This window comes from Penicillium odoratum (genome assembly GCF_028828045.1).
Source record: "Penicillium odoratum strain IBT 22623 chromosome Unknown utg000005l_segment0_segment0, whole genome shotgun sequence".
Lineage (NCBI taxonomy): Eukaryota > Fungi > Ascomycota > Eurotiomycetes > Eurotiales > Aspergillaceae > Penicillium > Penicillium odoratum.
In genome coordinates, this window is record NW_026643147.1 from 1,807,867 (window position 1) to 1,833,910 (window position 26,044).

General features: G+C 46.7%; 9 protein-coding genes across 9 annotated transcripts; 4 read left to right on the forward strand and 5 right to left on the reverse strand.

Annotated features, from left to right (window-relative positions):
- Positions 1-50: 50 nt before the first annotated feature.
- On the forward strand, positions 51-1,925 carry N7520_006232 (glycoside hydrolase family 47 protein; the record flags this gene model as incomplete). Its single annotated transcript, XM_057140166.1, has 1 exon — positions 51-1,925. The coding sequence occupies one exon, from the start codon at positions 51-53 to the stop codon at positions 1,923-1,925; it is 1,875 nt and encodes a 624-aa protein (XP_056994172.1).
- A 352-nt stretch (positions 1,926-2,277) lies between these two features.
- Positions 2,278-3,875, forward strand: N7520_006233 (MFS transporter; the record flags this gene model as incomplete). Its single annotated transcript, XM_057140167.1, has 3 exons — positions 2,278-2,583; positions 2,655-2,933; positions 2,988-3,875. The coding sequence occupies 3 exons, from the start codon at positions 2,278-2,280 to the stop codon at positions 3,873-3,875; spliced, it is 1,473 nt and encodes a 490-aa protein (XP_056994173.1).
- A 166-nt stretch (positions 3,876-4,041) lies between these two features.
- Positions 4,042-6,452, reverse strand: N7520_006234 (Zn(II)2Cys6 transcription factor; the record flags this gene model as incomplete). The annotated part of the gene is made up of 3 exons (XM_057140168.1): positions 4,042-4,128; positions 4,179-5,873; positions 5,919-6,452. 3 exons carry the CDS (start codon positions 6,450-6,452, stop codon positions 4,042-4,044), a joined length of 2,316 nt encoding a protein of 771 aa, XP_056994174.1.
- A 420-nt stretch (positions 6,453-6,872) lies between these two features.
- N7520_006235 (phosphate transporter) lies at positions 6,873-8,910 on the reverse strand (the record flags this gene model as incomplete). Its single annotated transcript, XM_057140169.1, has 5 exons — positions 6,873-7,267; positions 7,315-8,231; positions 8,280-8,611; positions 8,678-8,785; positions 8,848-8,910. The coding sequence occupies 5 exons, from the start codon at positions 8,908-8,910 to the stop codon at positions 6,873-6,875; spliced, it is 1,815 nt and encodes a 604-aa protein (XP_056994175.1).
- Positions 8,911-9,436: 526 nt separating this feature from the next.
- N7520_006236 (uncharacterized protein) lies at positions 9,437-10,581 on the reverse strand (the record flags this gene model as incomplete). Its single annotated transcript, XM_057140170.1, has 6 exons — positions 9,437-9,486; positions 9,544-9,669; positions 9,718-9,918; positions 9,976-10,128; positions 10,183-10,316; positions 10,379-10,581. The coding sequence occupies 6 exons, from the start codon at positions 10,579-10,581 to the stop codon at positions 9,437-9,439; spliced, it is 867 nt and encodes a 288-aa protein (XP_056994176.1).
- Positions 10,582-13,602: 3,021 nt separating this feature from the next.
- N7520_006237 (aldo/keto reductase family protein) lies at positions 13,603-14,655 on the forward strand (the record flags this gene model as incomplete). Its single annotated transcript, XM_057140171.1, has 1 exon — positions 13,603-14,655. One exon carries the CDS (start codon positions 13,603-13,605, stop codon positions 14,653-14,655), a length of 1,053 nt encoding a protein of 350 aa, XP_056994177.1.
- A 68-nt stretch (positions 14,656-14,723) lies between these two features.
- N7520_006238 (uncharacterized protein) lies at positions 14,724-15,326 on the reverse strand (the record flags this gene model as incomplete). Its single annotated transcript, XM_057140172.1, has 1 exon — positions 14,724-15,326. One exon carries the CDS (start codon positions 15,324-15,326, stop codon positions 14,724-14,726), a length of 603 nt encoding a protein of 200 aa, XP_056994178.1.
- A 523-nt stretch (positions 15,327-15,849) lies between these two features.
- Positions 15,850-18,603, reverse strand: N7520_006239 (glycoside hydrolase family 78 protein; the record flags this gene model as incomplete). The annotated part of the gene is made up of 1 exon (XM_057140173.1): positions 15,850-18,603. The coding sequence occupies one exon, from the start codon at positions 18,601-18,603 to the stop codon at positions 15,850-15,852; it is 2,754 nt and encodes a 917-aa protein (XP_056994179.1).
- Positions 18,604-19,092: 489 nt separating this feature from the next.
- N7520_006240 (NADPH-dependent FMN reductase) lies at positions 19,093-19,761 on the forward strand (the record flags this gene model as incomplete). The annotated part of the gene is made up of 1 exon (XM_057140174.1): positions 19,093-19,761. The coding sequence occupies one exon, from the start codon at positions 19,093-19,095 to the stop codon at positions 19,759-19,761; it is 669 nt and encodes a 222-aa protein (XP_056994180.1).
- Positions 19,762-26,044: the final 6,283 nt, after the last annotated feature.

The following is a 26,044-nucleotide window of genomic DNA, read 5'->3' on the forward strand; positions in this document are numbered from 1 at the left end:
AATGCTTGAGCCCCAATTAACTACATGAAATTAGTATCCAGATATTCGCCATGAGTCGGTCCAGACGCCAATGGCTGGGTTTCTTCCTGTCGTTATCCATCATATTCCTACTCTATCGGCACCATCGCTCTTTAAACGATTCCAATGCCTCAACACCAATAAATGAAAAGGTCGACAACCAGGATCAAGATCCTGATATTCCCCTACCAGACTTCCAAAATCCCGATTTCTCAAGTGAACCGCCACCGAATACCCATGCCCATGAATCCTTTTGGGGCCGTTTGCCTTTGCGCCATATCGTCTTGCCCTCCTTACCTCCACCGATCCAGTCGCGTCTCGGAATCCCCAAAATCCAAGCAGACCCATCCAGCTTCTCTGGAGTCACAACATGGTTCCAGAAGAGCAGGCAGGCAGCGGTAAAGGACGCTTTCACGCGATGCTGGGATTCCTATAAATCACTCGCGTGGCAGACCGACGCGCTTGCGCCCATAAGCGGACTGCCCAATAATGCATTTGGTGGCTGGGGATTGATGATGATCGATAATCTGGACACACTGTGGATCATGAGAATGAGAACGGAGTTCGATGAGGCCGTTGCGACCGTTGTGGATATCAATTTTGAGAACACTCAATCTTCGGAAATCAACACGCACGAGATCAATATTCGCATTCTGGGCGGTTTACTGGGCGCATTTGACCTGAGCGGCGATCAACGGCTGCTCAGCAAGGCGATCGAGGTTGGTGACATGCTTTATGCGGCGTTCGACACGCCGAATCACTTGCCGATCACTCTCTGGGATCTGCACCGAGCCGCACGGCAAGAAGAGCAGCTCGCCGAGGAAATGGTGTCTGCTTCAGAACTCGGCTCTTTTATTCTTGAATTCACAAGGCTATCACAATTGACCAGCGAACTTAAATACTTCAATGCCGCACAGTTTGTCATGGAACGACTCGGCCAGCTGCAGGATGTGACCAAGCTTACAGGAATGTGGCCTGTGGTCCTAAATGCCCGAACGGAAGTGTTCGATGGAGATTTCTTTACATTGGGCGCCGAGGCGGATTCCCTTTACAAAACATTGGCGAAGGCAGATATGATACTTGGAGGCCGGTTCCCTGTGTATCGTAAGATGTACGAGAGATCGACACGGACGGCCGCTGGACACAGCCTGTTCCGTCCCATGACTCCTCATAATAGAGACATTCTTGTCCCAGGATCGATTCGCGTGATGATGACACAAAACGGAAAGTCGCGAACCCTTTTAGAAAGCCGGGTTCACCATCGTTCCTGTTTCACGGGCGGCATGTTTGCATTGGGAGGCGCATTCTACAGTATTCCAAGCCACCGCAAAATCGCAAATAAGCTGGTCGATGGCTGTATCTGGGCTGCCCAGGCTATGCCTCTGGGAATCATGCCCGAAGTATACGAGACAGTTCCTTGTGCCTCCCAGACCGAATGCCCGTGGAACGAGTGGCACTGGAAACAAGAGGTCTGGAAGAGCGTGAACTCCAGCCCCGAGCCGGACCCCGATATGGACATTGATGCTTATATCCATGAGCACCACCTACCGAAGGGCTTCATATCCATCCCCGACACTCGCTACAATTTGCGACCGGAGATCATCGAAAGCATGTTCAATCTTTATCGCATTTCCGCCCGTGAGGACCTGCTCGATACCGCCTGGGAAATGTTCGAATCGATTCAAAACACCACTGAAATCATCAATGGCAACGCTGCCCTCGCTGATGTCACCTCTCCGACTGAAGAACCGATTCACATCGACTCCATGGAAAGTTTCTGGATGTCGCAAACCTTGAAATACTTCTATCTTATGTTCAGCGCGCCCGATGCCCTAAGTCTGGATGAATATGTCTTTAACTCTGCAGGGCATCCCCTCAAGCGACCAGACACTATGTGGGAACAATAAACCCTCACTGCTCACTCCTCACTCTTAAAATTCCCCGCTCATCTCAAATGTTGGTTTACTCTTACGATTGTAAGATGCATGTACATAGCGTTGGCGTTAAGACCAGTATAGAATATCCAGGAACGTTTGCATTTGATTAATGTCTCAGCAGTGATGTTCTGAGATTAAACAGAATAACATGTTTGCAGCAAAAGAAAAAATAAAATTTAACGCTCTTTCGTCATGTCTTGATCTACTGTCGAATCGCCGTTTTCGGATCTTATCAATCCCACGTCTCCGATCTGACTGATAGTTAACTCCGATAAATTTCCTCCACTCTTCGCGACGCTAGTCATAGCATTGGCCTTGGAGAATGGTTGCGAAAGACCCTGAGACGGGATTGCTGAATTCTCCTAACACAAGTCCGTCTGAAGAGGCCGGTCCCCAGACTGCTAACATTCTTTCCAATGAAAATGAAAACTTCGGGAAAGTGAAATCCGGCGAGAAAGCCGAGGATATCGATTTAACCCCAACAGAATCATTGTCGAAGCCCAATCGCTGGAAATCTATTATCGATGTTTTACTATGGGCACCACCGTGGTGCAGATGGGACAAGGAGAACCCACCTAAATTTGGGATGCTATTAAACATTCTATTTGCCTTTGCTGGAACGTTTACGGTATGTCTTGGAAATCCGATCCCCACATCCCCCACATTTGACTTGCTGGAATATCACTGACGTCTATGTAGGTTGCCAACCTGTACTATGCACAACCTCTTTTGGATACGCTTGCTACCTATTTTGATGTATCCCATGAGCGAGCATCACTGGTTCCAACCTGTAGCCAGGCCGGTTATGCCGCAGGGTTGATTTTTCTCTGTCCACTGGGGGATTTGGTTCGGAGAAGGCCGTTTGTCCTTCTCCTGACATTCATAACTGCGACTCTATGGATTGGCGTGTGCATCACCAAATCCTTTAATGCATTTCTCGCCATAAGTTTCCTTTCTTCAGTAACCACTGTTACTCCGGTACATCTTTACCTTCGTGCATCCCCCAACTTGAGCCCATGCTTACCTTTGCAGCAAATCATGCTTCCCCTAGTGGGAGACCTTGCTCCACCAGCTCGACGCGCAGCGGCATTATCAATCGTCACATCAGGCCTAGTACTAGGTCTACTATTCGCGCGCCTTCTCTCTGGGATCATTGCCGAGTACTCATCCTGGCGAAACATATACTGGCTATCTCTCGCACTCCAGTATACGATCTTCCTTCTACTCTGGGCATTCATGCCAGATTACCCACGAACAAACAATGACATCTCCTACCTGAAAGTCCTAACCTCAATGGTACAACTATTTCTCACCTCCCCGGTCCTGGTATGCGCTACATTCATGGGATTCTTCCTCTCAGCAACCTTTACCAATTTCTGGACAACACTTACATTCCTCCTGTCCGGTGCCCCATACCACTACAACACAGTGACGATCGGTTTGTTCTCGCTAGCAGGCTTGACACCAATGTTCCTTGGACCATTTTATTCTCGATATGTGATTGACAAATACGTTGTTCATGTATCTCTTCTAATAAGTTTAACGATCGCGCTTGCGGGAATCTGCATTGGCACGTATACAGGCACGTTCTCGGTTGCTGGTCCTATTCTCCAAGCGGCGTTGCAGGATTTTGGTCTTCAGATGACGCAGATTGCGAACAGGACTGTTATATACAGTGTTGCGCCGAAGGCGCGCAGTCGAATTAATACTGTGTATATGATTGGTGTTTTCTGTGGGCAACTTATGGGAACGGCTGTTGGAAACAAAGTTTATGGTGAAAGAGGATGGATTATGAGTGGGTCGGTTAGTGTGATTTTTGTCGGAGTGGCGTTTGTTCTTTGCATGATACGCGGCCCGGCTGAGACGAGATGGGTAGGATGGAGTGGTGGTATTCGGATTCGGAAAATGGAAGCACAATAGAGGGCTGGATGTGCTCTATCTCGAATTAGAAGGGACTACAATAGTCCACGGATCGTTCCAGAAGCCTTAGACTAGAATAGAAGTATGTTCCATGAATTTCTGTACACGTGTAGTAGAATTGGAAGATGGTCAGCTCCGAAATATTAATTATCTTGCCTTGTACACATCAAAGACAAGGTGGATCAAATGTGCTACTATCGACAAAGGAAGGAATATCCCAAAAGTTCAACTCATCCAGTCCGAGATCAGGAAACTAGACACAAGTTAGTCGCTTGAAAAATATAAACAATGATAGAGACTCACCATTATATCCGAGCCTAAGCTGGAACCAAATGCACTCTCGGGTGTCCAAATGCTGGAATCACCGATGGATGTTTGCAGGGCCCCATCTTCCACAACTTGAGATTTAGTAATATGTTTCGAGAGTAATTCACGGCAAGTCTGCATGGACACCATAAGCGCTTCACGGATATTGGCCATTTCTATTTTTTCTCCCCTTTGCCTTGCTTGAATTTGTGCCAGCACTCCCCCGAGCAAAATGTACCGTTTCATGCTCGGAATGCCCGCCTGCAGGCTGTCATAAAGGTGACTCTTCATACGCTCCAAAGCCTGAATCAAGGGTGCCCGGGCAGCTTGTGCAATATGATCAACCGCCGTTGAAATCAGTGGGGAACAACCTTCTGGTTGAATGACGAATTCTTCTTCAAGTTGTGTGATCAATTCAGATGAGATTACCATAATAATGTCAAGAGATAGGTGTGCTTTGAATAACCCCGATCCCGATAATGCAAGTCGTTGGAAGTCTTGATAAGGTTGTAGGTCTGTGTCTGTAGTGTCATGTGGACTCTCTCCATATGAAGCCATAATAAGAGCGGAATCGAGACTCAGTTTTCGGGCAAGGTAGAAACGGGGGTCCTTTGCGGCTTGGATTGTGAATGGTCGGTATAAGTTTAACAAGAATCGTCGCAGTAGGGTATCCATAATTCGATGATGAAATTGGTTTGGTCGGTACTTGGATCTTGAATGTGCCATATATGTATGGAACAGCGCAGCCATTTCTTTACTGGCTAGAATAAGTAGATTTCCCAGCTGCAAAGTGGTCTCATAGAGTGGTTCCTGGCCACACTCATTGATAGTTCTGGCAATTTGCAAGCGAGTTGGAAATGACTGCAAAAGGAGAATTTGCAACGAAGAGTCCGTAAAGAAATCTCCAAGCTGAACAGGTGGTAAAACTGTGATAGATGGATCGATATCATCGTCATCTAAATTGGCTGGGGGTCGAGTATCATAATCAGCTTGAGAAAGCAGGGGTGGCATAGCGGCATCGATGGCGAGTTGAACATTGAGTTCCAGTATGACTGCCCAAACCCGACGCCGCATTTCACCATCAAAGACTGACACTGTTGGGAAATTGGACGGGTCACGATGTAGTCCCTGGCCTACTGCTTGTCGTAACAACATCCCAGCCGACATCCAGTTGGATTCCTTATCCATGGCGTAAGCTTGCCGGCAAAGTAGAAGCAAAGAGTACACCTGCAAACCCTCTAGATTGCCGGTCTCCTTTGAGAATGGGCCGGATAGCCACCATTGTGCTGCATAAACCCATCGCTGGATTGGCAGACCAAGCTCATTTAATGGACCAGGCCTGCAGTAGAAGATAGAGCCAATCGCAAGAATCAACAGAAGCTTGAGAATAAATCCTCTCGGAGCCGAGTGAGGATCCTCCCAGAAACGCTCGTATTCTTGATAGAACGTTGGAACATGCAGTACACGGTATATCATGCCAAGCGTGCGGAAGTAATGCCGGACGAGCTCGTTGCATATTTCTCTTGGGGGCAAGTCACTCAATAGACCTGGTGCGGGATCTTCTAAACGCGGTGCCTGCCATTTCTTGATGCGATATCTCAGTTTTCGAGCATCTGTGAGCGACTGGCTGATTTGATTATGTTCGTCATCTGCAAAGCTACCTTTGCTGCGTACTTGACGGAAAAGACGGAACTAAGAGGTTAATTTAGGGAACTTGAATGACTCGGGGTAACTTACCTGTTGAAACACAAGAGCCCAGTGGGTTGTACCAAACAATTTTATCTTTCCGTCATCATTTTTGATGCGAGGTGCGAGAGGGGAGATGAAGGTTTGGGGTTGATCCGATTTTATAGATTTACCATCGACACGACCAAGAGTCCTATTCAATGGCAGAGAATCTGTATCTTGGTGACAATTTTGACCAACTTCCCCTGCGTTCTGCTCCAAGTCCTTCACGCGATCCTGCAGCACTTTCACACTGCGCTCAAGCTGCGCTATTCGAGCATCTCCAGAGATCCGACCCGCGCGAGGGCCATGTTGGCCTTCGGAGTTCGAATCAGGTTCGCTTATACGGGTAGGCCCAAGTTTCGCGTCCAAAGCGGCTTTTCCTTCGTCGACATATGCGCAGTCCAGCAAGGGATGAGACCTGATGCAGGGACCACATGGCATTTCCCGGTCGCATCGCACCTTGCGTCGTCGACATTGCTCGCAGGATAGCGCAGGTCTTCTGCGCTTTCTGGGATTCGACTGATTATTTTCATTGCTGCTCATTTTGGCAATTTTGACATGAAATATTCAGTTTGAGTGACGTTCTTCTAAAGCCTTGTAAGTCGTTTGCCAAGGTTAGCGTCGCGGAATTCCGGTGAATTCCGGCAAATTGCGGAGATTTCGGTCGATGATGGCATTATCAAACCTTGTAGATCGGCTCGTTCATTTAAATCGATAAATCATTCATTGAATCAATGTTAAGAATTTTATTTATCAGTTTTCTCACATATGTATGCATATTATAGGATTTGTTTATTACTTTAAGTTTCATGCACAGATATTTACTTGATTGTACAGATATGTATTGACCACGATCACGTGGGCCAGAAATATATATACATATCAACAAGCGTGTAGCCAACCCATTATTCCTATCCCAAACACCATTTACAAAAGAAAAGAAAAAATTCCGATAATGAATGTCTACCCGCCAAATGACATGGCACGTTTCCGTGTAGATCTTTGTCGAATTCCAGCCTCTCGGCTCTTGCGTCCCATGCGACCCAAGGCCATCGTTTCGAGAGTATAAGGCTTCCCGCCCCACAGAATGTTGTTGCCCTTTTTCTGTTGGAGAGGAGGAATCCAGAAGTGTGTCACAATGGCACCGATGATCATACAGGCACTAAAAACAAAAAGAACAATGCCGTGGTGGCGAGTCGATACATCTCCAAGACCACCGCCAAAACGGTAGTAAGTGGAGAATATTTGGACGAGAATGGAGCCCAGCTTGCCAGCACCGGCACTAATCCCGTAGCAAGTGGCTCTGTAACGAGTGGGGAAGATCTCTGCGGGGATCATGTAGGTTGTTGCGTTCGGACCTGGGTAATGTTAGTTGAATGCGAAGGAATTGTATTGATGCACATACCGAAGTTGAAAAGGATCTGACCGATGATGTAGAGGGTGACCGAGACAGGCGGACTATTTATCAGACAGACGAAAACACTACCCAGTGCGATGAACAGCAGGGATAGACAAAGGAAGGTGTATTTTTGCAAGGCTACTCGTTCGATGCGGTGGGCGAAAATAATAAGCAGGAGACCACCGACAAAACTGCCGATGTTGAGAATCACCAAAGCGCGAGTGGAGGTGTCAAAGAACATGTCGTACACGCTAGCTCCTGCGCGGGAATCGATCATCCAGTATGGTTCTGACTTTGATATATGGAGCTGGCCCCATGTCTTAGCAAGGAATTGCGGACTGGCAAGACTGATGCCGTAGAAACCGAAATCCATGAGCAACCACGCAATAGTGGTGCCAGCCAGACTGCGCCAGTTGCCTTCGGTCCAGAAGTATCGGATTATGTCGGATTTCGCGAGCCGCCAGTTCGAGTTCAGGGTCGCTGGTGGCAAGCTGCTGAATTCTTCGTCTTCGTGAATAGAGGAACTGGCCAGAGAGGAGATAGGTGGGAGATTAATCGAATTTCCCATGATGGAAGTAATGTTTCCAAAACCCTGGGCATCAAAGCCTGAGCTGATAGATGGTTCAGTGAAGAGAGTTGTTGCGTCGAATTCCGCGGTAACTGGGTCGTCCTCAATCTCGACTAGGTAGCGTGGACTCTCCGGGATCGCGAATCTGAAGAGGGTCGCAATGGCACCGGGAACAACGCCGATACCCAAAACCCACCGCCACATGCTGTCGACACTGCGAGTCAGATCGTCACTGCCGCTGTTTCTGCCGACTGCGATCACGATTAGTGAGACCAGATTTCCCGCGATTTGGCCCAGCGGTTGCATGAAGAAGACACTGGCCATCATGCGGGCACGGTGTTTTGTCGGAGCGAATCTGTCACTCGTTAGCGATATTCCAGTAGACTTCAAACTTGATACGCACTCTGATGTGATGACAGCACTGAGGGGATAGTCGGCGCCAACACCGATGCCGACACAAACTCTCCACCAGATCAACCATGTGAAGACGTTCATACTGCCATCTTTGCCTTCAGAAGACATGACCACGCCAAGTGTAGCGGTAATCAGCAGCACCAGCTCAACACCGTACATCTTCTTCCGCCCGTTTTTGTCCGCTAAAAATCCGAATAGCACCATACCGAGCAATGTGCCAGCCAAGGTTGCGATGTTGATGCAGGTCAGACGGATCGAGGAGGTATCGTCTTTCCAATAGACGTAGGAGATCATTGGAAGGGCCATATTACTGGCGAATAGCTATGAAAGAGCTGTCAATTTCCATTTTCTTTGGATTTATTCGTATCGATTCTCTCCATTACTCACAGTATAACCATCAAGGAAGAAGCCTAGACCGGCAACTAGTACGACAATCCATTGATAGCCTTGTCGGTCAATGGTTTCATAGATCTGGCGCATGCGTACATATCGATCCTAAAACACTTGACATGTCAGAACACCCCTCCATTTCGACTTTCAACAAAGGAAAGCCTAACCTGTTCATGATCGAAATCCCGCGCTCGATCGGTCTTGTATAACCGGGCGTGAAACTTGCCCATGGTGAGCTTGGTCCCCTCAGGAAAGTGATGCAGAAGAGCATTGAAAGAGCAGCCGCACGAGCGATAATATGTGATGTGAACGTTCCACCTACAGTGCGGGGCCAATCGGACGGATACTTTGATCCTCGGAGAGTCCCCTGTTCGATCTAAGGCAGGCCCAAAGAGCTAAGAACAGGACCCACTTCCCATAGCCAAACCCAACGAGTCATCGCTCCACGTGCGGGACTCGAGACCACTGAGACGCTGTGCGGGAGACCCACATTGCTTGCATCGCACGCTTGACTTGACCACGTTTGGGCGAGACACAATGGCGCCTTGTCTATTTAACTTTGCAAGTGGAGTATTCGAATGAAATTGTAATTAAGAGAAGCACAAAAGCAGAAAAGCAGAAAATAAGTTAATCTAAGGCAAATGAAAATTCTCTCTGGTATCACAGTATCACAGTATCGCTCGTTACGCCTTTCGCCATAGAACCCCGCCATGCACATTTATACAAAAGCCGAAATTAATAAAAATACGTAATTAATCATCCAATAATAAGCTCTGTTGACAGCAGCTGGCAGAAGCTCTTGCAATCTAGGAACCAAATAAGCGATGGCTCGGACGTATCGGAACTTGGAACTTGGTACTAACCGTCATCGTCCAGGAAATGAATCGTTAGATTTCGCATTTTCATGAGAATGTCAAAATTGGGGTCCAGCTCTATTACGACTGGTCGTCCTGCCTTTTTAGGTGGCTTGACATTTGCAACGCAGTTGACTGAAATTATTAGTTAAAGAATAGTGATCATGTCTTCAGCGTACTTACGTGGAATTGACACGTATCGCTTGAGCTCTTTGCGCTGAGAATTGGCAAAGAATAACATGACCCTTTTGCCATTTTGCCCGCGGAGTATTCGGAGATTTTGACTGATGCATTCTTCTCCGCGGCCCTTGGATTTGGCTTCGGCCATACCCCCGATGAACATCATCTTGGAGCATAGTAGAAGTTCTTGGAATTGTACGCAGTCTGGTCATTGTCAGCGTCATTGTGCCTGCTCACAAAGAATTCTGGCCGGTCGCATACCTTCCCAGTTTTCGAATTTATATGAAAGTTGAGTCATGAAGATCACCTGCGCAGTTTGGACAGTCTGGTATTCAAGGAACGAAATTCGGAGAGGATAGTCATCGGATTCTTTGGGATGCTCGAGGTGCGGAACTGGTAACTTCGTATTATGAACTGCAAAAGATACAATTAGCCTAAGTGTGAAGGCAGTTCTATCTTCAAACTTACAAGCATGAACAAAAGGTGTTTGTTGACCGATACCTCCCCCGAGCTCAAGACATTTCAGAGCCCCCGTGGAATCTTTACAGACATCGATGTATGTGTAGCGTAGTTTGAACAGTTGGCCATTTTTGACAAATGATCTGCAGGAACGATTAGTCTGCATTCACGAAGGGTCCTTGTGGGGGAGGGTCTTGGAACGAACATCGTCATATGTGGATTTAACTCAAGTCGTATCACATCTTCATACAACTGCCATGATTGTTTCCTTGAGCCTGGGGAGGTCGCGGGGCTCTGGAACAGGATACTGGTGGATGCGGACGACACGGTGGAGGTTGAGACCGTGCTTTGACGGCGTGAAGAGGTGCTTGCCCACTCCTGAAATTCTGGGGAAACGAGCGGATTCATGGCTGCTACCCTTGGTTTTAGGTCGATTCAAGGGAATATCACATCTGGCAACAGAGTAGATCCCATATCGGATTAATTGAAAGGAACCATAACATGTTCAGAATCAACGACAAAACAATGGATATATGAAGGAGCGTGATAAGCCAGATTCACATTGAAAGCGGGTGGATCAGTTGTGAGGTGAACGTGCTGAAATGGCTGGCTCAGAGATCGTCCCGCTTTCTCGATGAGGATCCACTTCAACTTATGTTTCCCATGTGGCATTGAAGTACTCCGTAAAGGACATTGTTATTTCGTTTTTGCCTAGACTCGCTCAAATATATCTGTTTCAATACGAAGTCATTTATTTTTGGTATCTATTGCTTACAGTCGTTCGGCAATGTTCCTTACCCACCTAAGAGTTATACGCCGAACTTCAACCTTTTCATAATTGGGTTCAAGGATTCCATGGATCTTATTTACACCTGAAAAGCTTTATCCGGAATTCTCCCGAATCATTCTCGAAAAGGTCTGGAACAATTGATACTGATCGACACTCGTGGTCATAGCTCGAACTGCAAGGAGGCTGATCGTAAGGCATTCCCCAGAGAGGGGCCATGTTCACGATTCGATTTGAATACGGATTGGGTAATTGGTTAGACGTATGCACGGAGCATCTAATAGTCAGCCTAGCCATTACTTTTGTATTTCGAGTAAATGATGTTGCCCGGTAAAGTCTCATGATCTAAACATGGACTTTCGTTCACCCAGGTAGACACCGAACCACGTATCCCAAAATATCGTACCGCTGTGTGACCAGATCCAGATCAAGATCCTAATAAAGCTCCCAAAAAAATTACCTGGAATCAATGTCATCTCCACTTATGCACCATAGCAAGATATGCCTCAGTACACGTGGGCGACATAACTCCGTGTGGTTGGAATGTATTGAGCTTCTCGTCAAATTCTTCCAGCCACCGGGCCGGAACAAACTCGCACGCTCGGTGAATGAGGCCTGGATTCTGAAAGACTAAGAGTACTAGTATAACGCCCCCGAGGTTCTACTTTACAAATCGGGATTGAACATCCACATACTGGAATTGTCCGGCGCCACATGGGGCCCGGAAGGACGGCGTTGAGTCGGCGCATGAACACTGCATCCACCAGGGGAACGCAGATAGCCACAGTTTTCCAGCCTATCTCCTCGTATTGGTCCAATGTATGCATCGACTGATCTGTTAGCTATAGACGAACGTTGCCATAGCGTTCTAGGTCCACATTATAGCTGCCATTATCGTCGTCATGCCGACCGTGCCTCCGCTAGTGCCGAGAGTAGTTGTTTCACCGAGAAGCTCGGGAACATGCTGCTAGTTAGGGTAGAATCCCTGATTTTGATTTCTGCGGCTGCATAAATGATCCTTCTAATGTCGGCTCGATTGCCTTGCTTCCTGGACTTGTGGTACAGTCTGTTTCGGGTACCTTTACTTGCCAAACCCACCACCATCCTTCTAAATGGGAAGGTCCGAGGCGAGACACTTTCCACAAGCATCGATGAAGTTCTATTTTGCATCTTATCTGGCAAAATAAGTAAAAAAGTGTTGATCGGATATCCAAACGACCGGGCACTCGATGTCCTACGAGGTGCGATCGAAATAATCAAGGATCTTGAATATTCGGCATTCGTGAAAGCGATTGCAAGGCAGTAAGCGCGGGGTCTAAAGACAGAATCATGCATGAGTATCACAGGCTTCGAGTGCTGGGCTGAAAGCATAGGTATGTACATGTAGGTACCTAAACTGCAGCTTGACGTCGGTTTTCATTGTTTTTCTTCGCGTTTGTCTGCACATAGGAGTCACCTTAATGCTGTACGCACCTTTTAGTCTCCTGCGAAATATACTAATACATATCTGACAGTCAACCAATGCTTCTAAGGCCATTTTTTACTGACATATTTTCCTATTAGGTAGTAGGAACCCCTTCCTGAGGAGACCCCGACAATCTTATAACATTGTTCCAAGGTTGATCAGATTCATGTTCTTCAAGCCGAAGAAAGAGAGTAGCATCTTACAATCCGAGAATATCTTCAGTCTTGCTCTCAGCTACGCTCACGAATTATCTACACTTGATTGATGACTTAGACGGAATATTTTCCTGGCTATGTTAGGTCTCAGGCGCAGAGACCTCGGGAGCTCAGTCATCTCTGACCAGCAGCTTTTCGCCGGCTCAGTCGTTCAGACGGTTTGTGGCCATCAAATATTCAGTTTGATACATACTAACAATGTGAGAACCAAGGAAATCTAATAGGACGACCTACGGCATAAATTGTCTATTCGGCTCTGATCTTGAAGATTGTGACGTTCTTCCTCCTAGACACGGAAGGTCCAGAACTGTCGAGTGAGCATTGGAATCGCCCTACTCGTAAGTCTGCCAATAGAAATGGAATAGAACCGTGCTGAGCCTTCTCTGAATACAGTGCCGATTGGGCCCATGTCATCTGTTTTAATGAGGGTAGTACTAATGCTGTCTGCACTGTGATGATATCTGCCAGTGACCTTTTCTCTTCATACCACTTTATTAAGCCAGGAACAGATCAAATTCTTGGCTATTACGATCACCAATGGCTCTAAATATGCCTCAAAAATGCCACTGGTGCATATACAGACAACGCTCGGACTGTAACTTCGGATGAATCTGTGACAGGGTCTTCTCATGGGAATGTGCCCCAGGGTCCGCGCCTGTAGGGGCGATTTGCGCTGGATTGGTAGCGGGGGTTGGTGGCTACTGTCCTGTAAAAAGATTTCATTTATCTAAACTTCTAGGAATCCACATCCGAGGTTAATTGGAGTGAATGTGTGCTGGAATATCCCATAGTGACATATCGGAATTAACGGACATAAGATGCAAGGCCGTTAGATCCGGGACCTGTCAAGTGTCGGATTTTGGACAAAACTTCTATAAAGCGATAAATAAGGCTGTTATTTGTGTTTCTACAACTCAATTAGTACCAGGGACTACAAAATAGTCTCTTTCAAAGCATTCGAAATGACAATGCTAGCAGGAAAGCCCATCACCCAGAACGGGCTGGGTCTAATGCGTAAGACGTCATCATCCCCAATTCGAAAACAAGAAGAAGATTCTAACGTTCTACTAGGTCTGACCTGGAAAGATGACGTGACTCCCGATGAAAAGGCCTTCAAGATCCTCAAAGCTGCCCTCGCCGCCGGAGTCAATGTCTGGAATGGTGCCGATTTCTACGGAACCCCGGATAGCAACTCCCTCCACCTGATGAACCGCTACTTCACCAGATACCCCGAAGATGCCGAAAAGGTAGTCCTGACAATCAAAAGCGGCATCGTCGATATGCGCACCTTCAAAATGGACGGCTCCCCAGCAGCGGTACGCAACTTTGTGGATCGCGCCAATATAATCCTCGACGGGAAGAAGAAAATTGACATCTTCGGCTGCGCACGCGTCGATAAGAACACCCCCATCGAGGAAACAGTAGGATGTTTAGCTGAATTGGTCAGCGAGGGAAAAATTGGAGGCATCCAACTGAGCGAAGTGGGCTCCGATACGATCCGACGCGCAGCAAAGGTCACTAAGATTGATATGGTCGAAGCGGAGATCAGCCTGTGGGCTACGGACGTGTTTGAGAATGGCGTCGCAGAGTCTTGTGCTGAGTTGGGGATTGTGATGGTTGCGCATACGCCTCTGGGGGCGGGTATGCTCACGGGCCAGATCAAGAGCCTCGATGATATGCTTGCTAATGATTATCATCGATTCTTTCCGCGTTTCCAGCCTGAGAACTTTGATACCAACTTGCAGCTTGTTGCAAAGATCAGGGATATTGCTGAGGGGAAGGGGTGTACGCCTGCTCAGCTGGCGCTTTCTTGGATTAAAGCGCAAAGTGGTCAGCCAGGGATGCCGGTCTTTGTTCCTGTGGCTGGTGCGAGGTCTGAGGAGAGGGTGCGTGAGAACGCAAGAGATGTTCAGTTGTCACATGTTGATATTGGGGCTATTAAAAGTATTTTGGATAGCTTTCCTGTTGCAGGTGATAGATATCCCCCGGCCGCTGCGAAGCTGACCGAGTATTGAATATTTATATGAGAAGTATAATACATATTTTCAAATGAATGACCGCAAAGCGATAGACCCCAATAAATCTAGAGAGCGATCGCAAGCCCGAGTAGACCAGCAATACCTGCTAAGCCCATGGCAACTCCAGCAGTCGCAACAGGCGCACCTCCGGTGGAGGAAGCAGTTGACGGGGAAACAGAAGCGGTAGATGCCCGGGTCTTGGAGGTGAAAGCAGCACCAGAGGTCACGGCGTTACCCGAAGTAGCGGCTGTCTGAGTGGCAGTGGAGGCGGCATTGTTGACACCAGAGGCAGTGGCAGAGGCAGTGGCAGCCGCAGAGGCAGTGGCAGTCGCAGTCTGCTCATCGGAGCTTGTTGTGGCGACACCAAGAGCGTATTCAGAGAAAGCCCAGGCTTTCACGCTGCTGGGGAGGGCATTGTACCAGGCTGGGTAAGTGCCAGCCTCGATCTCACTGATGACTGAGGATCGGAATGTCGGGTCGTCGATGCTGGCGTACCAAGAAGCGGGGATGGCGGTTTCCAGTACGGTAAGGATTGAGTTAGGAACTGCTGGAACGGTCAGGCTTTCGGCATAATCCTGAAGTCCGTCCACACTGTCGTCCGAGGCAGCGATGGGGTTGGCCAAGACCGGTGTGAGGAAGAGAAGAGTAACGAATGTATTGAAATGCATTTTTAAGGAGTGTGTTGGTTGGTGAAAGATCGTGGTAGAATTAAAATTACAAAGTTGTTTTAGAAAGTTCAGGGTTCCTGCGAAGATATGTAAACTTGGAACTGGCGGCGTCGGCAAAAATGCCCAATTTCAGTTTTAGATTGGTCTTCGGAGGCTCTTCACCTTTCAGGGTTCAAGCCTCCACCTTTAAATAGCCTCGGGCCCAGACCCGTTATGATCAAATTTTTGGCCAATTAGAGCTTGATTTTCGGATTCAAGCTCGCTTGGTACCTTTTCCCCTGTTCCTCTTCCAATCAGAATTTTCTTTCATATACTTTCATCGAGCGCCATGATTCAGAATAATTTTATCGTTATCCCAATCAAGGAAATGGCAATCAAATAAACTATAATTGGCACCAATGTCGGTGCCCCTGACCCAGTTCTCCGACAAGTCTCGGTTCAGATAAGCAATTTTGGGCTGGTCTCGGCCAGGTCCCTGAACGTTAAATTGCTCCAGTCTTAAATAAGGTAATAATTATTTACATCAACTCATAGGAGTCTCTGCACAATCATCACTCGTGTCTTCACGGAAAAGAGTGAGAAGTGCCTTGGGCGGCCACGCCCTGGGAGTAAAATCACAGTATATCTCGTACTCGCCTGCGTCGAAATGAACTCCTACCTCCTTCGAGATGTCGCAATCGTGTCGTTGTCTGTCTGGAAGAATAACGTAAGCTGTCGCGTTAGGGGGAATGATCAAGTCCATGCTGAATGCGGTTGGGCCTCTCAATTTCCAAGAGCATTCTATCAATCCATACGGACTATCGTATTTAGTTTCTGCAGAGGTGATACCACCCCCAGGCACGGGGCGAACGAGAAATTTCTTCCAGCCCTGTTCAGTGGGACTGATACCCGCGACGGATTGATGAAGCCAGTTGATTATTGATCCTAAGGCGTAGTGGTTGAAGCTGGTCATTGTTCCTGGGTTGATGCTGCCGTCAGGAAGCATGCTGTCCCATCGCTCCCAGATGGTCGTGGCGCCCATGGTGACGGGATAAAGCCATGATGGACATTCTTTTTCGAGAAGCATGCGATATGCGATGTCAGATTTTCCAGTCATGGTCAACGCATGCGTGACGAGTGGTGTACCCGCGAATCCTGTTGACACGCGGAATCGAGCAAACCGGACACGTCGTGCTAGGCGGTCTCCGGCAGTCTTCACTTGCTCTGAGTTCTCGAAGAGCTGGAAAACGATGGCAAGAGATAGTGCGGTCTGTGTATCGCAGGCTACATTACCTGCTGGCGTGATGTATTTTCTCTGGAAAAGGCCCTTCAGCCTCACGTAATCGGATTTGTATCGTTCGCTGTCCTCTTCATATCCCAGCATTGTGGCAACCTTGCTAATGACATGAGTGCTGTGAACAAGGTATGCATCTGCAACGAAAACTCCATCTGTGGCACCATTGCCGGGGTCGTCTGGTGGAGCAGAGGGATCCAGCCAGTCGCCATGCTGCCACAATGAATCCGACCACAAACCATCGGGCCCGCGACAACATCCATCGTCAAGCCAAGACTTCATACTTTCATACTGCGTTTGAAGAATTTTGGAGTCGCTTGTGAATTTGTAGAGAACCCACGGTACCAAAACAGCTGCATCTCCCCACACAGCCTGAGGGGGACGGGCCGGCTTAGTGAGACAAACATCTGGCACAATCATAGGCGGGACACCGCCTCCTTTCTTCTGCTCACAGGCCAGATCCTTGAGCCAATCTCCCAGGATTCCTGCGGTGTGATACAAATACGATGCAGACGGGGAGAAGACTTGAATATCTCCCGTCCATCCAAGTCGCTCGTCACGCTGTGGACAATCCGTAGGAATTGACAAAAAGTTCCCACGCATCCCCCAAAGCGCATTTTCATGCAGCTTGTTCACCAAGTCATTGGAACATTTGAACCACCCAGTCCTTTGCATATCCGTATGCATGACCAGGGCAGTTAGATTCGAGCTGTGCAAAGGAAATAGCTCATCCTCAGGAGTCCACCCCTCGATTTGCACATAGCGAAACCCGTGGAATGTGTAACTGGGTGACCACTCCACCATCTCCCGACCGGAACAGATGATAGTATCGGTGCATTTCGCATTTCGAAGCGGGCGGATACCCAGTTCACCATTCTCGAGAACTTCCGCATGCTGAAAGGAGACCAAGGTGCCTTCAGGTTTGTTGAGCGATCGAACACGCAATTTGCCAACGATGTTTTGCCCAAAGTCGACCAGAACCTTCCCAGAGGGACTTTTGAAGATCTTTTTGGGTTCAATTTCCTCTACGACTCGGACTGGAGGGCCTTCTGGTATAACCATTTCTGCGGTGGTAAATGGCAAGGTCCGCACAGGCGTCCATCCTGATGAGCTGTCACCAGGTACATTCCATCCGGGTTGCTCCTGTGTCATATCATACACCTCGCCGTCATAGATCTCACTGCTGAGAATTGGACCGACGCTCGACTCCCAAGTCTCGTCCGATAAAATTGTTAGTCGGTCTCCGGGATTCTCAAACTCGATTTCCAATTGTGACAAGACGGCGAGATCCTTGCCAAAAACAAAGCGACCTTCGCGCCAAAGCCGGGATGCAAACCACCCCTCGCCCACCTCGACTGCAAGAACATTGGCATCATGATTGAGTAGCTTTGTTACATCAAAGACTTGGAAGTGTAGCCTGGAATGATAGCAAGTCCAACCCGGAGCCATCAGATGATCACCGACAGGGGTTCCATTAATAAAAGCGCTGTAGACTCCATGGGCGGTAATATAGAGCCTTGCAGACTTTATTGCACCTATTTCTTTAGGGATTTCAAACGCTTTTCGAAAGCGGGGTGGGCGAATGGGCTCATCTGCCTGGACCACGGTGGAGCTAGATATCATTTGTGATGCCCAGTCATCTTTTGACAATAGCGATGTCTCAACTTCGGCCCAGGGAGACCACCCCGTACCAGTATGAGGAGTAACATCTTGTGTTGTGAAAGCTCGCACTCTCACAGAAGCCCTTTCCCTTGAGCGCAAGGGCTGATCTGGCCATTCAAGTAAAACGGACTGATCACTTCTGGCGGTGTAGCGTGAAGTTGAGCCATCTCGATGGATTTCCAGGTCATATAATACTTGTCGCCAGCTACGGATTGTTCTGTCCCTGTTTCCAAATTTCCAAGAAATTCGAGGTGTCGGATTACCGATTCCAAAGCCATCGGTGTGTTGATCAAAGGTCGGTGCAAGGGCGTAGACTCGTATTGGGTCTCTATGGGCAGGCATCTTGTTATTAAGCTCATGGATCTTTGATCGAACTGGCTGGAGATTTCACTATTTCTTTCCAGCCTAGATCGCGGGGTTATCAGTTCACGAGCTTACCAACGTACTTTTAAAGTCCGGGTCTAATATCCAGTTGAGTTTGACCAATTGAGTCAAGATTGTCACAAATTTACGACGTTTGACAGAGGCCAAAGCGGTTTCTCCACCACTAAATCATGCCCGACGAGGCTGCCAATTTCTAAAAGCGAATTTTGCTTCACCTTAGGCGACAACTCTGCCCCGTAGATGCTAGATCCGAGAGAATCAACAATTGTTTCGGACCCACAAAGTTTTGACTCCGCGGATCCGCGGATGATCGCTAACTATAAATCGGAATGACGACTCCAATTCCCCGTCTCATTCCATTTCCATTCCCTTCAATTCGGGAATAAAATTATTAAATCATCTGCATCCGGGAAAACCTGCTTTGTCACAAGTCACAAAAGTCATCAAATGCCACCCAAACACGTCGCTATCGTAACATGCAGCACCCGCATCCCCCGCCTTAATCCTACGATAACGCAATATGTCCATGACGTCCTCGCCTCTGATCCAACAATTCCAATCCGCAAAACTTCCAACGAAACTCCCGATACCGATTCTCGTCATATAACCCTGTCAATACTGGATCTTGCCGCTCAGTCCCTTCCCCTCTACGACGAATCTGTCATCCCTGCTAGTCTCCCGCCTGCGGACCCGACACCACATTACTCGAAGGAGCATACGCGCGCCTGGTCGAAGGTTGTCCGTCAGTACGATGCCTTTATCTTTGTGACACCGCAGTATAATTGGAGCATTCCTGCCAGCCTGAAAAATGCTCTTGATTATCTATTCTTCGAGTGGAAGGGGAAGCCGGCGGGGATTGTTTCGTATGGGTCACGAGGTGGAGGGAAGGGGGCGGAACAGTTACGGGGGGTTTTGAATGGGTTGAGGATGCGGGTTGTTGGTACTTCGGTCGGGTTACCGGTAAAATATACTGGATTACCTGTTGGGGTTTTATCCGAGGTTGAAGAGAAGGTTGAGATTGATGCACGGGATTTGGAGGGGTGGAAGGAGGCGGGACTAGAGGGAATGATGAGGAATTTGGGAATGGAGCTTGTCTGTGAATTGGATAAGGCATGAAATGTGGATAGATTGGACCTCGGGTACAGTGTACAATTATAAAGTCTGTAAAACCGGGACCTGTGAATTACTGTATGCAGTTAGTTTTGCCTTTTTGGGTTTAGCGCCCCAATACATCGTTCTGTAAGCTCCGCCTTCAGATGCGCCGGCATAAAAGCTCGCCCTGCCCTTTGGACCTGTTTTGCTTTCTGACATTTCCTTTCACCTCCTCTATCTTGCACCTATCGCCACCCCCTTTCTCTTCGTCTCGGCCCCACCCCCCAGTTACGTCCCGGTTTTCAGCTCCATGCACTGCCCCCTTGAGGTTACGAGAAGCCGCTCGATCCGACGCCCCGTTCTATGATGGCAGCCAGCTACGCAGGAGTAGGATCTCTAAGATAATACCTCCCTCCGTAGTAGTATGGTGTGATATATAAGTAACTTTGCCACGCTTTACCTAAGCCATCGAAGCGTAGCTTGCTACGAAGCTATCTAGAATTACTCCCGCGTGTGTATCTCGCCCGGCTCTAGTACTAGCGGCCTTTTTTGACGAATATAGAGTGCTAGCTAACCCCTAACGCTATATAGACAGATGCTCCGCTACCTCTGAGGTTACATTGCGTAGCCCTAACGTCATAATTCGACCCGCGAATCGCATGGCCTATTCGTCGCAATTGTCGGTCTCCAGTTCTTCTTTACCCCGTTAGTGGATGGATAAAAGCATAGCTCGGTGATTTCAACCAATAGCGAAAATGCCGTAATCGTGGGCGGGCTTAAGTAGCCTTTCGGACAGCGCACCTGCTTATTGTTAATACGGGCGTCATCTCTTTACGATGATATTCTAGATAATAAAGGTTCCACTTAGAGATTACCTAGCCGGTTACCTTATAGTAATAGGTTCCTGTTCTATTCAGCTCATCTTCTACTTAACCTTTAGTCATACGAGTCAGGCCATACTAGGCACCAGCCGAGATTCCGGCTAAGCCAAGCACGTATCGAAGAAGAGCCCTTTCTACTTAGAGTGCTATAAAGGGAGTGAATCCTTCCACTATTCTACTTTTATTAAGCTCTATATTCTTCTTCTGCTCTACATTATTCTTCTATAACTGAGGCACTATTTCCGCCGCTCCACTAGCATCGCCGGTTCCCAGTGCCACGGAGTTAACTCTCTTGTTATCAATAGCGAAGTGCGTTATCAGATAGACTACATAATCAGGATAAATGATAAAATCTTTAGAATCTGATTAGGATGAATTCAGTATATCTTTCCGTCCCGGCACTAATAGCTATAAAGGGTCAAAAACTGAAAAAAAAAAAGACTTACACTCTCGACCAGGATTGCCTTCATATAGCCTCCATATTAACGCTCGTGAACCATTTTCATATGATTCGCGCGCGTCTTATAGCCCTAAGCTAATTTAGGGGCTAGGCTCAGTATATAACGATTATTCAAACGACGATAAATATAACGACTAATTGGAAAGACAGAATCTAGAGGGGAACACGCCTAGCACCTCTTAAAATAGCGAGAGTGTATTCCGAGGCCCTACGATACGGCTCTATTGACTTTAAAGCAGGTTTTGCTAATAAATGACTAACGAGACAGGTATAATATCTAAGTAAAAGTTTACAGGAAGAGGCAATTAGCCACAGGATACTAGGTAACGTTAATCTGTTTCCTAAGTTTGTCTCAAGTTCATAGTAGATATAGAAGATATTTATAAGAGACCAATAGAGCGAGCTTTCTCTAAGTCGATTGAAGAAAAAAGTATTCGAGTGACGTTTAGTCCCGAAGAACAAAACTTCAATATTGTAAGTTTTCTTCTAAGAGATATTAGGTTAAGCTTATAAATCCAGGACAGGGATATAAAATTCGGCCTCAAGAATAAGGAATGCGGCGAGCAGCTAGTCAATTTAACCTTATTTATCTACGAAGATAATTCCTATTTCTGAATAGGGCGCTCAACTTTAGATAAAACTGCATTCAGTTTATTCTTTAAGCATATTACTATTAATTATTCCGTGCGCTCCTCTTACTACAGTTCATATACATTCAGTTCTTCTTACGCGATAGCCCTCTTATCTTATCGGAATTAATGAAGTAGGCATTGAAAGAAGTTCCTCGGCAAGTCTTAACTATAAGTTTATCTCTTTCATTCGCTAGGGCAGCTATCGAATAAAGTAGATTTAGTAGAATCGATCTTCTGATTACCGAATCGTTAATTATATTTAGCCTTCATATATTTATATTCGGAATACGCTTCTGGCTCGAGGCTATTTAGCTTTTGGGTTAGAGAGACGACAGCGGTTATCATTGTCTCGACAGTCCGAAGTTGATGTAGATTATGTTTCGTGCCAAGCGGAAGCTATTCACTGGAAGCTAGAGATATTTTGGGATAGCCCTAGCCCTATGCCTTCAGGAACAATATGTGACCGCATCGATTATTGAGAGAAGGCTAGAGGAGATCTATAGACGGCTGCTAATCTACTTATCAGCTCATTCCGTTGCGCCGGGAAAAAAATGTTGATAAAACCGACGACGTTAGCCAAGGGCTGAAAACAAAGAATGAACCCCCCCCCCCCCCCCAAACCACAAAGCCTATCTAGGTCACTGCATGCCACCGTATGCCACCATATATTAATACCGATATATAGAATGATATGCATAAACAGCAGCTAATCTAAGTGACATTGGTATGCGCCAATGCTTAGATAAGTCAGTGGATCGATGACCTATGGTCTAGATATCTAAAATAGACGTGCGGGGGAGTATATTCGCAATAATCCCGAACGTCTAGAAGAGTAAGTAGTCCCAAAAGTCAGTAAGGGCGCAGACAAGAGACAGTAAGAGAGCAATCTGAATAATACCAGGCGGGCAGTCATTAATAATAAGTATCATTTATCTATGTCGGCTGTTGGTGGACGTGGTGGTAAAAGCTTTAATCCGCCCTGAGGACTATTTGTAGCCAGAGTAGATCTATTTTGTCGTTAAATAAGACACTTATCCTATGAGTTACTTATTCAGCCAAATATAGCGGCAGCCACTTATCTATATTACTTAAGTGGCGGATGACGGAAACGGCAGAGAAAGGCTAAGTGAATTACAACCATTAATTACTATTTCCTCACCTATAGACAACTTCGTATCTTATTAGACTCGATAAAGTGACTTTAAAAAGGATTTATCTTACAATAGGCAGAAGACCATATCGAGGCCTTTGATAAGATATTACGAAAAGTTGAACTTTGAAATGTGATAAGATGACCCATGATATTTATTGCAAGATCGGATAGTAGATAGATATTCAGGAAGTCAGTATAGTACTATGGCGAGAAACGCAGTTCAGTCAAAATACCGGTCCCCATCATGCATTTGTTATAAGACTTCCCAGGCCATTCAACATTGGTCTTTCCTAACTAGCACCGACTTTTTGATTAGGCGGCCACTAAGCGAGAATTTGGTCTTCGCCGCTTTTTATGCCGCTCTTGAAACCGCTCTCCTTTTTGGAAGAGCCAGTACTACTTATAAGACCGCCTTAATAGCCGCTCCTGGGACCGCTTTTGAGGTGGCCGCTTAAAGGACCGCCCTTAAAGCCGCTCTACAGACCGCTTTACTAGTCGCACCTATAAGTTATATTACGAGTATGTTACATTATCTTATGTAACTTATAGGAAATTCACTTATAAAAGTCAAAGCGTCAATTTTAGCTACTTCTTTAGGTATGCACTAAGCGCCTAGAAATCCCACAACGTTAGATCGCTGGTAGAAATCTATATCTGCGAGCGCTACCTGTACTTTCCAAATCAAGTTATACATCTGCAACGCTAGAAGAACTATAGATAATAGCGAATTACAACCAGACCAAATCACTGTTGTATATAGTATTATGGGATCTTAAATGACCCCCTGAATCGTAAATATTTCCGGTCCTTTCACCTGACTTCTGACTTGATTAAGAAAAATGTCTCTCGGCTCTTCTGTTCCTTTTCTAGAGTTCTCATCTAGGATGTGCAAAGTAGAGGATTTCAGCGTCGAAAGCTTGCGATATAGAAAGTTTCTATGATACTTACCTATTCTCTTACAATCGACTTTTGTAAGCTTACTTTAGAGTCGAGGCTGAATTGTAAATTGCCTGAGATATTCAAGTATTTCTCAACAGCATAGGGTTAAAACTCTTAGAGATATGGTGCACGCTCCTTTATGCCTTTTTTTCGATCGGCGAAAGGAATGGCATTTCATCCAGTCTTTTGGAAGTGGCCAGCTTTCTAAAGTAGGAGTCATGATTTATTTTTGAGTTCTTTCTATTTTATACAAAAGGCGAGCTGGAAATTTATAACCCAATCAGAAGAATACTTACGCTTATTACTTAAGCTATCTTTCTCTTCTTCCTGATGCTCTCTGGCGATTACGTCTACTATGGTTAGCGTTTACTATAAGCGATAATGTTTCATCACTAACATTAGCAAAGACAGCAGGATTTTGGTAAGAGATATCATTAAACGATATTCGAGGAACATAAACGTCCTGTACTGTAGATCGGAGGTAACGTTCCTTGAAATCTTCTTGATCGTTTTATGTGGCTGCAGCTTCCGCACAACTGATTACGTCACCAGGGTTGTCTCTCTTGGTAGATCGAGGGGATAAAGCTTAAATACCACTTTGTTTTCGTCAGTTCGTGAAAGGTCTCGAAATGCCGACACCGCATTACCCGATGGGTGCGTAAGTCGAGTGCCCCACGTGGCGTGGTACTCGGTAGAGTGAACAATCACGGGTCCCTGATAGAGAAGAAAGTCGACTGCGCCGATGGCCTCCTTGATTTTGTTGGCGAACTGAATTTATCAGTCCCGCTCGGTTCATCTCGCTAGTACACCTACTGCGTTATTATCATCGGCCCCATGTCGCATAAAGCGCTTACATGAGTTTGCATTCTCTTTCATACTGTCTAGCTGTAGGCCTGATGTTGACTTTGATCGCAGTTTTGCATCGCGAGACGATCTATAGTAAAAGCACGAGTATACACGAAGTACTTGGTTAGCATACTGTTACTTCTTTGAGCCTAGTGGTGCCAGACTTGCGCTTGCCCGCAGCATGGGCTCTGCGTTATCAAGTATGCTCCCTAGGGGACAGCTGCGACATCAAGGGACTCCGCAGGGGACAGCTGCGATACCAAGGGACTCCGCAACCAGGTTTCGGCGGTGCTGATCACTGTCGCCATAGTCGGAGTCACCATCATATACAGTCTCTTCACCGCGGCAATTAAAACAAGCTTGCACCTATTTGGGGTTAGCGCTTGAATGTATCGAAGGTGACAATTGCCGTTTCGAAGGCATTATATACGCCGATCGCAAATATAGACACGACCTGAATGATCGAGACGTTCTTTATCAGAATAGCCCCGACGTCCGATGGCAGGCTGGTAATGATTATGTCCATGATAACCAAATAATTATTCCAAGCGTGAAGAGATTTGAAATTCTGAGGTGGATATGGTGGATAGACGATTTTAAATACTACTTTTCTACGTTCTTAACACTACTTTCTTTCAACCAATATTGTAGGAACACGTCAAAGCAAAGCAAGACGGGTACACATGAATAAATTCCTAAAGACCACAACACAAGCCCAATCTAAGAACTAGGAGGAAAAACCAAAATAAGCTGAATGCAATAGGTGCAGTAGAGATTAAGTTAAATTGCTTAGAGGCAAATGTCATCGACTCCCGCTCCACTTAATTAGCAGTCCATCGAAACAGGCTTAGTTGACATCGATTTCATACTTAAGGATGCAGTAGTGCTAACTTCTCCAACCTTAGTAGATGAGATCGATATAGGGTTATCTAAAGAATCGCATACCTAATGGCTAAGAATATACCTCTATATTGCTTAAGTGGTCGGCATCCTAAATCAACACAAACCCTTATTAATCGTGACAGGCTCGCTCATCACCGATCAATCATCAGGATCACTAAATTCATCAGTTTAATATTTCGGTATCTCAATCGATTCAGATCTCAAATTAACAGTCGTTAGCGGTGAAAACACATATCTCTTGGCAAATCGAATTCTTGAAATAACTCCACAACCACGCCAGTTGGCGATTAACTGTAAACGGGAAGTTTTTAATTACTTCCGGCGCTACATTCTGATACCATCTTCGAGCGTGTCAGCATGCCAGTGCCGGCGTCCGCGTGGCCAACCCTGGTTTCAGGGACGGGCCGCACGGCACCCGCCGACACCACTGCCAGACTTCTGAACGCCAATCACGACACCAAGCAGTTATTATCGTATATTGACAAGCAAAATG